This window comes from Schistocerca serialis, chromosome 1 (assembly GCF_023864345.2).
Source record: "Schistocerca serialis cubense isolate TAMUIC-IGC-003099 chromosome 1, iqSchSeri2.2, whole genome shotgun sequence".
Taxonomy (NCBI): Eukaryota; Metazoa; Arthropoda; class Insecta; order Orthoptera; family Acrididae; genus Schistocerca; species Schistocerca serialis.
In genome coordinates, this window is record NC_064638.1 from 877,186,806 (window position 1) to 877,206,917 (window position 20,112).

General features: G+C 36.7%; 1 protein-coding gene across 1 annotated transcript in view; it reads right to left on the bottom strand.

The window, feature by feature from the left end:
• Nucleotides 1–20,112, bottom strand: part of LOC126410711 (tektin-1) — a 131,456-nt gene that overhangs the window by 80,899 nt on the left and 30,445 nt on the right. Inside the window, exon 4 of the mRNA XM_050081310.1 lies at nt 16,844–17,116. Coding sequence (XP_049937267.1) covers nt 16,844–17,116 — 273 coding nt within the window. The remainder of the gene's footprint in view (nt 1–16,843; nt 17,117–20,112) is intronic.

Below are 20,112 nucleotides of genomic sequence, written 5' to 3' on the forward strand. Positions count from 1 at the left end.
ACCTGCGGTTCAGGGGAGACTTACTGGATGGGATGAGAAGGAAAGACTGATGGTTGGGGAATGCACTGGGTGAGATTCAAAAACCTGTGAGCTTAAAGGTGGAAGATAGGTTAATAGGCAATACAGAGAGTAAAGTTAAGTGGCTTGTGTGTAACAGAGATGGGAGAGAGGAAGGCAAAAAAAAAGACAAGTCAGAAAACGAAAGCTGTAGAAAACTAAAACAGAGTTAAGAAACAGGTATCTACTGTGGAGAAATGCTGAGGTGGAAGTAATTAATGTAAATTAAAGCCAGGTAGGTAGTGAGAATGAAGGACATGTTGCACTGCTAGTTCCCATCTGCCAATTTATAATAAACTGGTGTCTGAGGGAAGAATTCAGATGGTTGTTGTTGTTGTTGTGGTCTTCAGTCCTGAGACTGGTTTGATGCAGCTTTCCATGCTACTCTATCCTGTGCAAGCTTCTTCATCTCCCAGTACCTACTGCAGCCTACATCCTTCTGAATCTGTTTAGTGTTTTCATCTCTTGGTCTCCCTTTACGATTCTTACCCTCCACACTGCCCTCCAGTACTAAATTGGTGATCCCTTGATGCCTCAGAACATGTCCTACCAACCGATCCCTTCTTCTGGTCAAGTTGTACCACAAACTCCTCTTCTCCCCAATTCTATTCAATACCTCCTCATTCGTTATGTGATCTACCCATCTAATCTTCAGCACTCTTCTGTAGCACCACATTTCGAAAGCTTCTATTCTCTTCTTGTCTAAACTATTTATCATCCATGTTTCACTTCCATACATGGCTACACTCCATGCAAATTCTTTCAGAAATGACTTCCTGACACTTAAATCTATACTCGATGTTAACAAATTTCTCTTCTTCAGAAACGATTTCCTTGCCATTGCCAGTCTACATTTCATATCCTCTCTACTTAAACCATAATCAGTTATTTTGCTCCCCAAATAGCAAAACTCCTTTACTACTTTAAGTGCCTCATTTCCTAATCTATTTCCCTCAGCATCACCCGACTTAAATCAACTACATTCCATTATCCTTGTTTTGCTTTTGTTGATGTTCATCTTATACTCTCCTTTCAGGACACTGTCCATTCCGTTCATCTGATCTTCCAAGTCCTTTGCTGTCTCTGACAGAATTATAATGTCATCGGCGAACCTCAAAGTTTTTATTTCTTCTCCATGGATTTTAATACCTACTCCGAACTTTTCTTTTGTTTCCTTTACTGCTTGCTCAATATACAGACTGAATAGCATCGGGGAGAGGCTACAACCCTTTCTCACTCCCCTCCCAACCACTGCTTCCCTTTCATGTCCCTCGACTCTTATAACTGCCATCTGCTTTCTGTACAAATTGTAAATAGCATTTTGCTCCCTGTATTTTACCCATGCCACCTACGGAATTTGAAAGAGAGTATTCCAGTCAACTTTGTCAAAAGCTTTCTCTAAGTCTACATATGCTAGAAACGTAGGTTTGCCTTTCCTTAATCTTTCTTCTAAGATAAGTCATAGGGTCAGTATTGCCTCACATGTTCCAACATTTCTACGGAATCCAAACTGATCTTCCCCGAGGTCGGCTTCTACCAGTTTTTCCATCCGTCTGTAAAGAATTCGTGTTAGTATTTTGCAGCTGTGACTTATTAAACTGATAATTCGGTAATTTTCACATCTGTCAACACCTTATTTCTTTGGGATTGGAATTATTATATTCTTCTTGAAGTCTGAGGGAATTTCGCCTATCTCACACATTTTTCTTACCAGATGGTAGAGTTTTGTCAGGACTGGCTCTTCCAAGGCCGTCAGTAGTTCTAATGGAATGTTGTCTACTCCCGGGGCCTTGTTTTGACTTAGGTCTTTCAGTGCTCTGTCAAACTCTTCACGCAGTACCATATCTCCCATTTCATCTTCATCTACATCCTCTTCCATTTTCATAATATTGTCCTCAAGTACATCACCCTTGTATAGACCCTCTATATACTCCTTCCACCTTTCTGCATTCCCTTCTTTGCTTAGAACTGGGTTTCCATATGATTTCTTGATATTCATGCAAGTGGTTCTCTTTTCTCCAAGGGTCTCTTTAATTTTCCTGTAGTCAGTATCTATCTTACCCCTCATGAGATAAACCTCTATATCCTTACATTTGTCCTCTAGCCATCCCTGTTTAGCCATTTTGCACTTCCTGTCGATCTAATTTTTGAGATGTTTGTATTCCTTTTTGCCTCCTTGACTTACTGCATTTTTGTATTTTCTCCTTTCATCAGTTAAATTCAGTGTCTCTTCTGTTACCCAAAGATTTCTACTAGCCCTCCTGTTTTTACCTACTTTATCCTCTGCTGCCTTCGCTATTTCATTCCTCAAAGCTACCCATTCTTCTTCTACTGTATTTCTTTCCCCCCATTCCTTTCAATTGTTCCCTTATGCTCTCCCTGAAACTCTGTACAACCTCTGGTTTAGTCTGTTTATCCCGGTCCCATCTCCTCAAATTCCCACCTTTTTGCAGTTTCTTCAGTTTTAATCTACAGTTCATAACCAATAGATTGTGGTCAGAGTCCACATCTGCCCCTGGAAATGTCTTACAATTTAAAATCTGGTTCCTAAATCTCTGTCTTACCATTACATAATCTATCTGAAACCTTCTAGTATCTCCTGGGTTCTTCCATGTATACAGCCTTCTTTCATGATTCTTGAGCCAAGTGTTAGCTATGATTAAGTTATGCTCTGTGCAAAATTCTACCAGGCGGCTCCTTCTTTCATTTCTTAGCCGCAATCCATATTCACCTACTATGTTTCCTTCTCTCCCTTTTCCTACTCTCGAATTCCAGTAACCCATGACTATTAAATGTTCGTCTTTCTTCACTACCTGAATAATTTCTTTTATCTCATCATACATTTCATCAATTTCTTCATCATCTGCAGAGCTAGTTGGCATACAAACTTGCACTACTGTAGTAGGCATGGGCTTCGTGTCTATCTTGGCCACAATAATGCGTTCACTATGCTGTTGGTAGTAGCTTACCCGCACTCCTATTTTTTTATTCATTATTAAACCTACTCCTGCATTACCCCTATTTGATTTTGTATTTATAACCCTGTATTCACCTGACCAAAAGTCTTGTTCCTCCTGCCACCAAACTTCACTAATTCCCACTATATCTAACTTTGACCTCTCCAGTTCCCTTTCTAAATTTTCTAACCTACCTGCCCGATTAAGGGATCTGACATTCCACACTCCGATCTGTAGAACGCCAGTTTTCTTTCTCCTGATAACGACATCCTCTTGAGTAGTCCCCGCCCGGAGATCCGAATGGGGGACTATTTTACCTCCGGAATATTGTACCCAAGAGGACGCCATCATTATTTAATCATACACATGGTATGTGTGGTGAAAAAGGGACTGAGATCATGGCTGTCATGTTGTAGAGCTTGCTCTGCAACAGAATATTGTGTGTTGCTGGTATACATTCTCTGCCTAAGCCCATTCATCATGACTAATAACTGGGTGGTAGTCATGCTGATGTAAAAGGCAGAACACTGTTTACATAACAGCTGGAATGTGACGTGTCTCTTCACAAGTGGTTCTCCCTTTGCTAGCATATGTTTTGTCAGTCACAGGGCTGATATAGGTGGTGGTATGAGGTGGCATAGGGGAAGTCTTATTTTTTTATTATTTTTTAAAAACCCATCCTATAAATGTGGAAGCAGAACTGTGGCTGATCAAGAATGGATGTCTCCATTAGTTTTTTGCTTATGGGCCTGAAGATGACATAAGTGAAGTGTCAAAACTAGTTGCTTAAATAATAAAAATTTAGGAAAAATTACAGACGTTGGTACTCTTTTTCTACAAGGTACTTGGAAAAAGTGGGTTATATTGTTTCATTTGTAAGTTTATAATAATTTGGAATTTCATGTTTACATATTCCTACTCTGCTAAAAGAATAATTTCTAATGCAAGAAGATAAAAAAGATAATAATTCACTCATAGAAAACAGTTTTTTGTGTGAAATATACGCAGTTACTGAATAAATGGTTCTAGAAAAATATTAATAATGACATGAACAATTATTGAAATTGTAAATAGTCCAGTAGATAATAACCTTTAACAACATGTAGTTGATTGTACCAAATAGTGTAACTTTAACACTGAAACTTCTATAAATGGTAGTAATTAAAATAACTAACCACTTTAGCAGCAACATGATATTTTGAAAGCAATGCTTCCTGAAATTTTGTGTTAGAAAGAAATGTTATATGGAGAAAAACAGTGGCAAATATTTTCTTCATTATTGTAAAGCTTACTATTTCACTTATGTTTTTATAAAAAAAGGTGTACAATTTTTCATTACAATGTTACAAAAGTATTAATACCAGTAATAAACTTGTCATCATGTATTGTTAATCTATTATATAAAGGCTGGTTTAAGGCCAAAGCAGTTAGCTGTTATTAGTTCACGTGGCAGTAAACTGGATATGGAAGTGGCATTCTAATGCAGCACTGTTTGAGTGTTCACATAAAAGCAGGCAGTAGACTTTGGTTTATTGCTAGAGTACCAGGGAAGCGTAATCTCTCTATAAGGGGTACTGTTTACAAATCACTCGTGTGACCAATTCTGGACTATTACTCATTGAACAGTCACATGTTTGTTTAATTCATAGTAGAGTGTCACAGATATATTGAAGGAAATGAATTGGAAGATGCTGGAAGATAGGAGTAAACTATCCCAAGTAAGTCTATTAACAAAGTTTCAAGACTCAGCTGTAAATGAATACTCTAGGGATATACTACAACACCCATATAATATTGCGCCCTGCCCGTGACGTAATAACATACTATTTTCTTTTTCTATTGGAATATTACGGTTTAAAGATATAATTTAACCAATGAGTCAATGAACTACGCTGCAAGTCAGCAAATGTGTACGCCCAGAATAATGAGAGTAGCATATCATTATCATGTGTATTTTGTTCTATATAAGAATGCGCGCTCATCTTTTCTTTCTCTTCTTTAACTGCGCGCCTTTCCGACAGCATCTTTCACTATCAGACTCCTATTTTCTTTCATTTTGTTCGAATGAATGAAACTTATATTCCTGCTGGGAATTTATTTAATCATGCTATTATTGTCACTAATTGCGAGTACTAATATGACCTTATTATCACTGCTTTATTCTTTCACTAAAGGGCTGAGTTAAGATTATCATAATTTCCAAGTATTTTGGCGAAATACAGCACAATTCTTTGTTATGCTCAAAACTGTGAGAATTATTCACAAAATGTTAGATTTCTGTACAAATTATTTACTTCATTAAATAATAATTGTTTAATTTAACATTTCTGCTTTCATTCCGTAACAGCAGTCCCAAATTTCCAATTTATAAATGTTATAGACATTTCTTTACTACATGTTTTTCTTGCGGTGCCAAAGTAATACTCATAAGTTTAAATCAAATTATTCTAAATTTCTTGTGAGGGGAGAAGACAGTTGAGATTACAAAAAACACAAATTAACCATTTTTTAGTATGCTGCTTGCCTACTGATCTTCACTTTAAGAAAAAAGGTAAAAAGAGTAAAATAAATTAAGAAGTGAAGTGAAGTGAAGTGCATTCAACAGTACTGAGTGCATTTTCTGATAAAAATAATTTTTATTATAAAGTCAAAAAAAGTGGCATGTGTGTGAAATATCTAATTCGTTTACTTTTAATTATGGATAAGACGTGATACCTCTAATTATTCCACGTACTGATAGTTGTGTGTGAATATTTAAGTATTAAAGGTAGCTGGTTTCATGAGTACATTTAAATAATAGTAGCACAGAAAATTTAATTGGGATACATTAAGTTTGAAGAAATTTTGCTTAATAGTCATTCAATTACTGAACTACTGCCAATATATGAATATACTATAAGCTTAGGTTACATCCATCGTAATTTATGCTAGCTGAATTATAAATTTGCACAATTCCATAATAATATTCATCCATATTTATAAAACACACCATAGTCAAAAAGATTCAGTATACCCTACATATCCCTCACATAGGGGTCTTGGAGATAAGATTAGAATAATTACTCCACAGGCAGAGGCATTCAAAGAATTATTCTTCCCATGTTCCTTATGTGAATGGAACATGAAGAAACACTAATAACTGGTATAATGGGACATACTCTCTGCAATACACATCACAGTGGTTTGCAGTGTATAGAAGTAGATTAGGTGTAGAAATGCAGGAGGATAAAATAAATTAATTTCAGAAATGTGTTGAAGTCATGGACTCAAATTAAACAAAAATATGTGTATCACAGTGTTTGGACTCAGTGTCGGGACCATTTTGTTTGATGCTTTATGCAACATCCAAAAGATAGGTAGTGGAAATCATGGAAGACAAAAGACATGGAATTCAAATCTTTGATATTCATCATGTTATGAACTAATTTATTTACGACTCAGTACCAATGATGACAGAGAAGCTATTCTTTCATTCAGTATGTGTTACAACTGATAGAAGGATTTCTTCTGGGCTATCACTAAGTGCAATCATATGTGTAACATATACTAGTCATTTATTTTGGAACAGAGGAGATGGTCCGAAACAAAGCAAAACATCTCTCTATCTGTGTAAAACTGCTGATTTCTATTATACAATTTATTAAATACATAATGAGTAATATACAAATTTCCAAAATTATAAACATTTTATTTAAAATTTTTGAATTAAGCTTTGTTATTCTAACTTTAAGTACATTTTACCTGAATGAAAGAGGATGTTGGTTTTATTGTAAACTGTAATTTAAAAAGAGATTCCAAAATGACATTGTAAACAAAGTAGAGTTATATAAAAATGCTACATAGAAAAAAAGAATTAATATCAACTGTTATATACTTTAACTGAAATTCTCTGTTATCTACTGACAGAAGACCAATTTGTTTCAATCAAAAATATTTTTAAAGATATTATTTATGAAAGAGAGTTTCAAATTCTAGAATCTTCAGTTATAAATTTATAAATAGAGTAAACACTGAGTAGTATATTTTTATAATAATAAAAAATTCCACTTTTGAAACACAGATAATTTTGTTAAAATACAGGTACTGGTTAGAAAATTGCAGTAATTAAAAAAGTTTATTTTCCAAGAACCTTTGCACGCTGGTAGCTAGGCTATAAACAGGACAAAAGCGGCCAACTGCTTGTTCAGCCCATTTCTTGTTCACAAATATTCTTTTGATCAGATTCATTTGTCAAGCCTTATATCAACAACTCATGATCAGTCTTGTCTGTTTAATGTTGTTCCAGTAAGTATTTCCACTATTTTGTGCTTTGAAAAGTGATTTGGTGAAAATAAATGTAAAGAAATGATATGCAGAAAAGTGTTTCAATCATTACTATAAAAACCCACCCCTCTAGACAATCAGTTGCAAACAAACTATTTACTAGCCACAAATAAGTTTCAAGCAAGACATAAAAGATAAACAAAACAATTATTATTTATATTAATTCTTCCCAGTCTTGATTATATAGTGTACTACTGGTATTTTTTCTATCAAAAATTACATTGTTTAATGTTAAACTTGTGGGTATTGCTTGCCTGTGAAGGAATATTACAACCACATGTGGGAACAATGTTGAAGAGAGGGATATGATTTGGGTTTTCACCAAAGTTTTATAAGTTGCCAAATCAATTGTATTATTGTGTAATCAAGCAGCAGAAACAAAGAGCAAACTAAAAGGTGTACTAGCTACTCATATATGTGCCAGGAAGAAAGAACTCAGTCAACTTGGACTAACCAACACTTGACAGTCCAGCACCTCACTAACAAAGGACAGAGAACAACAGACTAGCATGTTTCCAGTGAGGACACCTTGGACAGATATGTTACTGCAGAGAAAGATGGCTAGTTTTCAATGACTACTTTACCACCAGATGTCACCCATCACAAAAGTTCTCTTCATATTAGTCAGTGGCCAATGATTATAGTCAACCTGGATGCAGACACTCCCCAACACACCACAACCATACCTTGTCACAGAAGTACCATATGCTTGCCTGATTGCTGAAATCAGGAAAACTAAGAGAAGTGACCATCTATGGAGGTGAGGCCACCACAGATGAAAATCCACCATGGTTGACAGTCACTAAGATTTCAAACAATCTTATTTATGTCAACGAGACCAGGTGCTAGTTGACAAGTATCACAAATAGTCACAGACTGCTGATGATGAAAGCTCAGTATTGACAAAACAGTTCAAATATTCTCACATGACAAAAGATAACTTCCAGCCATTGTTTGCCACTGAAGAGGCAGTTATCTCACTGTTATTAACAATATTAATCATAAGCATTGTAAGTGGTCAAGGAGGATTCTGGATCACTAACTGTCACATGTGCCCACAACAAATCCCTAAAGGTATGGGCACAGGGGCAGACAAATAAGTCTAGGAAGAGGAGCTGAACTCAACAAAACATCATTCTCTGCTACTGCTACAGACAATGCAGGCTTGAAAGCTACTATTTACCTGCCAATAGGATATGGCCTGAATGATAAACAATGTCAGTGAGTGTTAGTAGTGCTGTGCCAGTTTTCAGATGCTTTCAGATCTGGAGTGGAGAAAAGATAGATTAAATGGCTCATGGAAAACCACTTATCATTTATTATTGAGTGCTTGTATAATGGTGTCATGAGCTGAGTGGTGGTGATGACATCATTGAACCTACAGAGAATACTTGCTCCTCTCCTGTGGTCCTCACGCAGAAGAAGGATGGCACAGGGCATTTTTGCATTGACTACTCATGACCAAACAAATTTATGAAAAAATATGTTTATACATTGCTGTGCATTGACCTAGACTACTTGAAAGGAGCAAAGTATTTCTTAACCATGGATATGAATACAGACTACTGTCCAATTGAGGTTGACAAGGATGCAGTTCAAACACACTTCAACACAATTACCAGATGCTTATATCTTCTCAAAAGTCTTGAAAAAAATGACAGTGCCAACTTAAGGCCTTGAACTAGGCTGTTCATTATATGTTCAAAGCTGAATGGAACATTAGAAGGTCCAAATAGCATAACTTTTAACTCACAAAGGTTGTCATGTGTTAAGAAGGCAATCTTTTCTCTGTCGGCCTTAGCAGCCTCAGTTCTCCAGTACTCTGTATTTACGTCCACAGTTAAGAACTACTTTGTTCATTTCAAGCAGTCTATGCCAAAGTGCAGCAATGGGTGAACATCTTTTTTGTGATTTTGTTGAGTCGTGAGTAGTCAATACAGAAATATTGTCTGCCAACCTCCTTCTTCACAAAGATGACAGGAGAGAACCAAGTATTCTCCGTAGGTTCAGTGTTGTCAGCTTGCATCTCCTCTTTATCCTGGATTATCCATTAGTCTGCCCATGACACCCTATAAGAGCACTGAATAATTGTTGGATGACTCCAAGTGTTGATCATACTGTGTTTTTCCATGGGCCACTTGGTCTTTTTTTTCTTCACTCCAGATTTGAATGCATCCAAAAATTGATGCAGAACTACTAACACTCACTGACATTGTTCATTAAAATTTGCTTTAATAGAGATATTTAATTTTATAGAGCAAACAATTAATGATTTTAGTAGTTGAGTATTGGACACCCTTCTGAGACACTGAAATCTTCAGTAATAAATAAACAAGGTAATTACTTCTTCTCTTGTTGAGACAGAGAAATTTTTCTCAGATATGCTGGATCATTTAAGAATACTTTAATTGGTGAATGTAAATACTGGAAGAACTGATTGAATGTCCAGCTCCTTGAAGAGATGCCATTTAAAAGAATGTCATGTACTTTTCTCATTGCTTCCTTTTTTAATCAGTTCTGTGTCTCTATCTACTGACTACACTAAAAGCTATACTATAAAACATCAATACATGCAAACTGCAAAGTACACACATCTATATTTATACTCAGCTAACCTCTGTGAAATGCATGGGAGAGAGAGGGCATCTCACAGTGCCAGTTAGTAGGCTTTTCCATTTACATTCACATATGGAGTGTGGGAAGAATGACTGTTTACATACCTCATGTGTGCAGTAATAGCTGGGATTTATCATAAATCTCTCTTCCAGCATAAAGTTCCACGTAAATGAAAGGAAGTGAGAGAACTCCTGCATGTAAGAAGGGTAAAAGGACAGACTCTCAACATATGGACCAATATCCTTAATATTGTTTTGCTGCAGAATTCTTGAGCATATTCTGGGTTTGAATATAATAAATTCTCTTGAGACAGAAAATTATCTGTTCATCAATCAACATGTATTTAGAAAGGATCTCAGCACACTCTTTTCTCAATAATTACCTGCAAATAATGGAAAAAGAGTAAAAAGCAGAGTCCATAATCCTTGATTTTCAGAAAGCTTTTGACATGGTGCCCCACTGCAGACTGTTAATGAAGGTCCAAGGATATGGATTAAATTCCCAGACATGTGAGTGACCCAAAGATTTCTTAAAGTACTGTAATAAAACCCCAAATGTGGTCCTCAATGGCAAGTGTTCATCAGAGACAATGGTAACGTCAGGAGTGTTCCAAGGAACTGTGGTAGAACTGCTCTCATTCACTCTAAACATAAATGATCTGATGGGCAGGGTAGTCAGCAATCTGTAGCCATTTACTGATGACACTGTGGTGTATGTAAAGGTGTCACTGCTTGAGGGATTGTAGGAGAATACAAGATGACTTACACAGAATTTCTAGTTCTTTGGATGGATGGCGCCTTGCTCTAAATGTAGAAAAATATAAGTTAATGCAGGTGAGTAGGAAAAACAGTCCCTTAATGTTCAAATACAGCATTAGTGGCATGCCACTTCACTGAGTCATGTCAGGTAAATATCTAGGTGTAACATTGCAAAATGGTATAAAATGGAATGAGCAAGTAAGGATGACAGTATGAAAGGCAAATGGTTGAATTTGGTTTATTGGGAGAATTTTGGGAAAGTGTAGCTCATCTATAAAGGAGTATGCATATAAAATACTAGTGCAACCCACTCTTGAGTACTGTTTGAGTGTTTGTGATCCCCACCAGGTTAGATTAAAGAAGGACAACAAAGCAACTCAGAGGGGTGCTGCTAGATTTGTTGCCAGTAGTTTTGATCAATACACAAGTATTATGGAGATGCAACTCAAATGGCAACCCCGTTGGGGAAGGGGCTGTTCTTTCCTTGAAGCACTATTGAGCAAAATTTACAGAACCAGCATTTGAAGCTGACTGCAGAATGAGTCTGCTGCCACCAATGTACATTTTGCAAAAGGACCATGAAGATAAGAAAAATTAATGCTTGTATGAAGGCATATAGATAGTTATTTTTAACTCAGTCCATTTGCAAGTGGAACAGGAAAGAAAATGACTATGTAGATCAATATGGTGAGAATATGGTTCAGAATATATATACAACATGATAAAGTATGTAAACAATATTTTATTATACTCAAATGGTAGCACATCTACATTATTTGGAACCATAGAACACAATGTAACTGGACAGTCAACACCAAAGATCATCTATTGTGAAGCAGGATTAACAGTCAGTGAGGTTACACAATGTAGTGTTCCCCCAAAGCCCTGCCCCTCCCCTCACCTGTTGTGAGAAGCACTGGGAGGAGGCGGTGGTCATCATCTGGGGATGGTGAGCAGGGCTAGCACTTGTGGGATGTGCCATGAGCATCAAATAGCTAAGTGTGTTGCACAGCATTGAGGTGGGTAATCTTGCAAGTATGCAGAAGTGTCCAATTCCAACCATAGTAAGATTTTTGTATAGTGTTAGTTGGCAGGTGCATTGTGAAAGGCCAGCTTGCAGGGGGAAGTCTTTGTGGTCCCACATTGTGGTGGCGGAAGAGTGTGATGTTCTAGGAATGGTATTTGTGAGAAATCTGTTGGGAGACACCTGTGATGTGATGGCTGCCATGACCATGTGAGGTACTGGCAACTGAGACCATTTCTACTGTCGTGTTAAGCATGTCGACCTTTGATGAGCAGAAACTTTTCAAGCAGTGTGACTCTCAGGTCATATGGTTGAAAATCTTTGGTATCAAACCTTACTATGAAACTGGTCACAGCTACAGTGTGTCCAATTGTGTCGCTGTGGTAGTTGGTGGATGGATTGTCCTGAAGTGTCCGCACATGTTTCAAGTCATTTACAGACACTGTGATGGGCGTTCCATTCAGGAGTATTTTGAACATAAGTATACTACATTCTAGCACCTTGTGTGGATCTGTCTGAGGAGACTGTAAGGCGGCCTCAATTGTGTCATCACAAAGCATGGCATAGGTTAAGTCCACTGTGAGATTGTGGAGATGGTAATTTGAGCCATGCATTTTGTTCTTTTAACCTGGTAATGAGCGTGGGAAGTTCAGTGGTTCCCACTATTGGCACTAGTAGCAGGATGACAACAGGAATGGCAAGTGACTCACCATACAGAACTTCAATGAGGAAAACACAGAGGTATTTTTTGTGGACAGTTCATATCCCTAAAAGCACCTACAGCACTGCCCCTTTCCAGTGTCCACCATAGCACATTCTGGCAGCTTTTGATGTGGGATGCTACCATTCTACAAGGCAGTTGCTTTATGAGTGATGGCTGGTAGTTTGATAATGGTAGGTGCAACAGAGGTTAAATAGGTTCCTGAACAGAGCAGATTCAAATTGTTGGTCTTACTCTGTAGTTATGGACACTGGACACCTGTATCAGGAAATCCAGGTGTTGATGAAGGTTCTGGCTATTGATTTTGCTGACATGTCTCACAGAGAGATGGCTTCTATCCACCGCTTTACATGGTCAATGTTTGAGAGAATGTAATGATAACCATCAGATTCAGGGACGGGTCCCACCAGATCAAGGTGCATGTATTGAAACTCTCCTTTTCATATTGTAAACTGTCTGAAGGGTAGTTAGGCATGCCAACACACTTTGCTCTTTTGACATGGTACGCATGTACATGATCACTCTTTATGATGTTTTTTGATGTACAACCATACAAAACAATCTCCAACAAGTCATGTTGTGAACAAGTGCCAGGATGCGACAAGTTGTGCAACTGGTCAATGATGGTCTTCTGAAACAGCTGAGGTACTAAGGGACAAGTTTGATATTGTAAAACATCTGTCTAGTTGCGCCCAGTGTCAGGTGACATTCAGTTTTGAAATTCAGAGATGACTGTTGAGGAGGTTTCAAAGCTGTTTGTCAGCTATTGTGTTTCTGCAAATTCATCATAATCAGCAATGATCCATGAAAGACCACCAGAGTGGCATTGTCTGCACCTTTGAGGTGACAGATGTCAGTTGTAAATTGTGTTGTAATCCAGGTGGCAGAAATGTCTGGAACACAAATCTTTCAGTGGGTTACAGATTGAGTCTGCCTGTGATTTGTTTAGATGGCTAGTTGTCTACCTTCAACTTCTGACCATCACCACCCTCTTGTAGCCCAAGTTGATTTACTAATTTTGAAATAAGTGAATAATTTGGGCAGCTGGGCAGCACTCGGCACACTGAGACAGTGACAAACGGCAGAGAGCAGTAGCAACGGCAGAATTTGAATAAACAGTTCTCATCATACTCAACTTTTATTCCTCTTCTTCACTGTAACTTGTAGGCTCATAGTCCATTCTGAAATGTAACTTTGTATACTGGTCTAGAGGATGCGTGGCTTCATTTTGTTAAATAATATGCACAGTGGTGCACTTTCTCTTGTTGAATAGATATATTTTCAGTCATTTCACTTCACAGTACAAATAAACATCAGCCACCATGCTAACACAACACACATAACTTATACTCCCTCCTCGCACTTCCAGTTCATGCAACTCTCTGCCCAAAGACAAAGGTTTCCCTCTAACAACATGTAGAAAAGAAAATATTATCATATATCAATATATCTGTGCAAAATCATCTTTGAAACATACATTTCAAAAATAAAGTACAAATAATTGCTTGTCCATAATCATCATCACTATTGCATTAAATGTTTGTATATGTTGATGTTCATACATTTTCATATAGCTGTATGGAAGTGGGTTTTTGGGGTTTTGAGTCTTTAACTTATGAACTGGTTATTTTGTATGATCCAAGATCAGTTAGTACATTCATATCACCATAATTAATTTTATTACAATTACACCCCCAAAAAATCTTGAAAGCATAAAATGTGAGAAAAATTTTGATGCAGAATAATAAAACTGGTTACGTCAACAATATTACATAATATACAACATTTTTGATTATCTTAGTAACATTACTTCTTTCAAATGAGAACAAGTGTAAAATTTCACTTTACAATATTCTTTTATACCAAATTTTCAAAACAATTACAAAGTCTGACCTCTTACCTACATTGTAGCTCTCAGGTTGTTACCAAATGTCATATATCATAAATAGGATAAGCAAGAGAAGGTCCACATAATAAAAATATCTATTTATAACTCTGTCCTTCGACATTAAGGCACTTTCATTGATTTTATCATAGTGGCATGGCTTATTTCATCATAGTGTGTAAACATTTTAAGAAACCTAAAAATACCATGATCAACAAATGTCTGCAAGCTGCCACTACACAAAAATCTTTTCTTTATATTCCTCTGTATACCAACATTTATAATTCTGTCTTCAATTAGTGAAACATTATTAACTGATAATGCACTACGACCAAAAGAAAACTTCTTAGTCCATATAGAGTTATTTGAAGTGCTTTAAAACAATTGTAGCAAAATATTTTAAATCACAGATCAAAATTAATGTACCTAGTTAGGAACTTACTCCTTTTGCTTAGAACACAAATGAAATGTTTTGCAACAACATTTTATAATGTCTTTTACATTTTTCACTAATACTACATGTCCTTACATCATCACCATGTATGTCACTTTCAAAAATAGTGTTCATCAGATTTTAATCCCATTTCTGACCTTTTTTTGTTCATTATCTGGTTACTAGAATCTAATTCTCTCTCCATCTCACTTTCACATGGTTTAACAAAATAAATGCACCTGCTCAACATTTAGATCCTTATGGCATGCAACAGAGCTTACATCAATACGTTCCATTTCATCGCTTACAACTTCATTTGTCATAACAACATCAACACCTTGTCCTCCACATACCCTCAATTTCAGTTTCTGTTTCATCCACGGGTAGCTGAACACTAACATTGGTGCCCCTAGCAGCCTTTACATAAGAAAGAATTCCTTTGATTTTCATGGAAGATCATTTTGTGAATATTCTGCTGTGGTAGTCATTGAAGACTTCATCACCACTCTCTTGACAGCCAAATATATTACAGTCAGCATCTCTCAGTCTATAACCCTATGCTTTGTTTTTCATCTATTATGCAGTATCTCTGTTCATTTAGATGTTTGTTTACGATGACTATATACAGAATATAAGGATCCCTCCCATCATGAACTGTTCTTCCAGGTACATATCTACCCTGTGCGTGGTCATTTATTCCTTTAAACTTGAGCCATACTTCCTCATGTTCTGATCTAAAAGCTTCAAGTTCTTCATTGTAATGTATCATTACTGTTTCATTATCTAGTGTACTGAAAGTATAAACCTCTCTACTTACTTCAGTTCCTGTTGTTGCTACAACTGCCACATTGTCGCTGATACCAGTTTTTATGTGGATGCCCTAAAACAGATCATATTTATTGTTGCCATTACATCTAACATATTCCCATCATAAGTGGGTTTCCAAACTATCTGCTCTGGGTAGTTTTCAGAGGAGGCAGTTAGTAAGATTTCACAGGGGATCTTGTCACATCTACAACTAACAAACCTGTAATTATCCCAATTGATTGTTGGATGGTTAAAGTCCCCTCTGAAGATTATAGTGTGGCTGAGAAACCTACATACAACTGAATGGAGCTTTTCTCTAAAGTTTTCATTTTAAAGATGTGAGTCTGGCTGTTAATAGAAGGATTCAATTACAATTTTATGTTCACCTCTGATACTGACTCTTACGCAAACAATCTTGCAAGGAGTTTTGATTTCTGTTTTGTTCAATTTGAATTTCTTGTCTATTGTGACAAATACACTACCTTCATTTCCCATTACTTTACCCTTTCAATAATTTGTTAAGATTTTAAATTGTATATTTTCCCAGTATTTAAGCTGCATCATGGGGTAGTTGAAACTTTAAATATTTGAAGATGATCAGAATTTTTTGTGGTTAGAGTTTTAGCTCAATCATGATGTGACTGGATGCTGAAAAATTTTATTCATGGATGATATGATGAAAATTAATGTCCATTAAATAAGTAATAGCAGAGAGTATTTATTGCTAAAGTATGTGATATTTTTCCTTAAATATAAGACAAGTCTCTCAAAATTAAGTTACTTTGTTTCAGCTTTTCTAGTTTTCTCTGACAAATTATGTGTAGCACATATTTTGGTGTAAACTTCTGCTTTATTACATTATCTAGAGTTGGCCATCGCCTTTATTGTAAGAGAGTGTAGGCACAGTAACTTCTATCACAACATGTGCATCTTGGTTTACACCTGGAGATCTTAATATATGCTTCTGTAATCCTTGCTGCCATTCTATATATTCTGCTTTTAGCTTTTCAGAAAAGACATTGATAAGAATGCAGTGTTGCTGTTGTACCCTCAAAGATTCTCTAATGTTTATGAAAGACGTATGTGAATTTTTAGCTGTGTGCCAATATTATAAAAATGCTACTGTCACTGATCATTCTGCAGCATGAAACATGATTCACTGTGGTAGATGACAGTCTTTTGTTATCAGTAAGCTATAATACATAATCTATGCTAAACTATTGCTCTGGATCATTTCAAGATGAAGAAGGGCACTTACTAACCTTACATCCAGTTGTGCTTTCCCTTGATAAAAAGTAAGGTTTAGACGTGTTTCCCTGAGGTTTGAACAGTGATCATCAACAATCAGTGCTGCTGCCTTATCTTTGTGATCATGTTCAATGAAATATTTGGTAGACCTCAGTAAGCGGAGCTGCTCATGTGTCTGTTCCAAAGTATTATGAAGCAATTTATGAGCATTCTCAATAGTTTGAGCTTCCTTGTGAAGTGAGTTTTCTACAGCATCATGCACCAAATCAATTCCCAATCGATTTCCCCTATAGAACCACGCACATAAAACCAACATAATTATTATGCACAATGTGGCAAAAATAATTGCATGAATGTTTTATTATTTAAGTTTCAAACTGTACAAGAATCACTATTTGCATGAATATTTAATTATTTAAGTTTCAAACTGTACAAGAATCACTATTTAACATACACGTTGAGATATTCGCTATTTTTGACTTCATTAAAACAACAAATACGAGTAGTTAATACTTTCAGCCAGAAGGCAAATACTTGTTTGTAAATAATGATTAATGTATAATAAGGCGTCGCATGGCGACGGTGGAATTTTCTAGATAATGTAATTCGTCGTCTTTGGGCGGCAATAAAAACAGAAAAATACGGATAGATATACGATCCTTCACTATTTTGTTCGAGGGAGAACAAATGAAGCCTTGAGCGCTAAGAAGACTTTTACTGTTTTTCTGAAGTAAGACGGACGCAGATTTGTGGCAGTCTGATCTAATTTTTACTAAATGTATAAAAACGTGTATGTCTGAGTTGAGTGAAGTGTAAAGAACTGTTATAACTTACCGTGACGACGCACGAGCGACTCAAAGAAGACAATGGCTATATAAAAGAGCGCTAAATGGACATGATACGGACATAAAAATCTACCGTCATTGTTGTATTAAGCTTAAGGTACGATATATGTTTTAGTTATAATAAATATTTGTTCTGGGAATACTGAATCATTTAGCAGTGCTCATTCCTATTATCTCCTCAGTATTATTTTCATTTTAATTATGCATTTTGCTAATATTACAGACTCCAAGATCAGCAGTCCAATGTGCGTGTTACATTGATAAAAAGAAAACTGTTTTATCGTCTTCTTGCATCAGCTTTAATATTGAATTTCTCTTTTGTGTGATGTTACAGTTGTTTTTGTGCCCTTAAGAACTTTCTGGTCCCTTAGGAAATTGTTTTGTCATAACAATAACTTCACAACCGGGTATGATCGTATCTACGATCATGAAGTAATTAGAAAGACGATAACGCAATTTCTTATTCAACAGCACGCTAGTTGTGACTGCCTCAAGCCACGCGAAACTGCAAGTAAAAACTATTCACATCTCATAATGCAATATTTTATGACAATGGTCAATCCATGATTCTTACGCCAATTGTGATTGATAAAACAGTTAGTTAAATCTCAATTTCCAACTTTCCATTGAATAGCAACATCACTTCTATTTTGTAACATCACACTTGGCGCCCGAACAGGGACTTGACCAAAAATTAATTCAAATTCTTGGAAAATTTTCTATGTGCTTGTGTTAATAAATGTTCTGTCGTTTCATGTACACATCGTATCTCTGTGAGAATAACGGTCAATAATGCAGTTTAATTACCGAGAGAAAAGAAAAGAAAAGAGACGTGAATTTGCTGAGACAACATAGCGGTATTCAAGCCATCAAAAAGTAAGTCAGAATTTTGCATACGCAGTGTAGTGCTTCAGTAGCAACGTTGCTTTTCCAAGTCGATCCACATCCTTTCTATCTCCTTCCCGCTATAGAAAATCTGCTTTATTTTATCTTTCAAAGTAAAATTCTTCGTAGTCTGATAATAGAAATTATTTCTCCCCATTGTTAGTATACCTGTATTGCATTTTCAACATGGTGGATAGTGTGCGCAATTTGCAGTGAAGAGCATCTTCATACATTTGTCTGAAACGGTTAGGTTCCATCTTGTCTTCTTGCCAGATAGAATTTCATTTGTTGCTCACGCGAGAGTGGTGCTCTTAGCGGACTCACCACGTCACTGACAAACGACGAAAGCCTTACGTAGCACGTGATTTACTAACGAAAATGGCAGATAGTAAACAGAGACAGGTGACAACAGGAGACGGGAGTGAAGACGTTAATAGTATTCCATACCCTTTACGATCGCGAACGGTAGGTTCCCGTGTGGAAACTGAACTAACCATGTCTGTAACAGGGGAAAGTGACCCTAAAGTCCAAATTCTTCCCGCTGCAGCTACAAATGACCTTGGTGCGTTAATGGAAATGCTGAAACAACAGTTTGACGCAGTAAATGAGACTATAAAAACACAAAATGAGACTGTTAACGCCCGATTAGATGCTGTAAGCGAATCAGTAAAAACACAAAATGAGACTGTTAACGCCCGATTAGATGCTGTAAGCGAATCAGTAAAAACACAAAATGAGACTATAAAAACACAAAATGAGACTGTTAACGCCCGATTAGATGCTGTAAGCGAATCATTAAAAACACAGCTAGGCACAATCAAAACAGATCTGCATAAAGAAATTACGGCTGAATTAAATACCCATTTGGGTGAGGTGCAAACTAAGATCAGTGATCAAATTCAGAAAATGCAGAAACAGGTGAAAAGTGAAATAGCTGAAGTATCTGGAACATTAAACACAAAAATTCAGGCAGCTACCAAAGAAATAAACTCAGTTAGAAATGCAGTATCTGACATTGAAGGTGTAGTGGAGGATCTGTCGAGGCAGATAGACTCAATCAATATTGAAGAACAGGTTAAGAGCACTGTGAAAGCACACACGGAGGCATTGTCGGAACACTACGGTGAATGGATAAAGGGTAAAGATATTTTTATCGAAAAGAAGGTCAGGGAGGAGCTTAGGGAGACTGTCAAGGATGTAACTTATGAAATCTTAGCTGCTCCTGGTAAGTCGGGAGACACAGTAGTTTCTGAATTGGGACAGATTCGGAGGACACTCACACGGGATCTTCCCGAGTGGAAGCAGCAAGTAGTGGACGAAGTCAGAATGCTGAGAAACTGGGTAGAAAATCCGCACACGCATACGCAAACTATAGGGAACAACTATTTAGACGGTGACGAATGTCAGTCAACTCCTTATTGTTCACCGCCTGATTACATGCAAAACAACAGTCCTGTTGAGTCCCGAGTAGGGAAACTAAATGATCCGCCCACAATTGTGAGTTTAATGCAAGAGGAAAGTGTGATTAAGCATCGCACTTTTCCTGTTTTTCA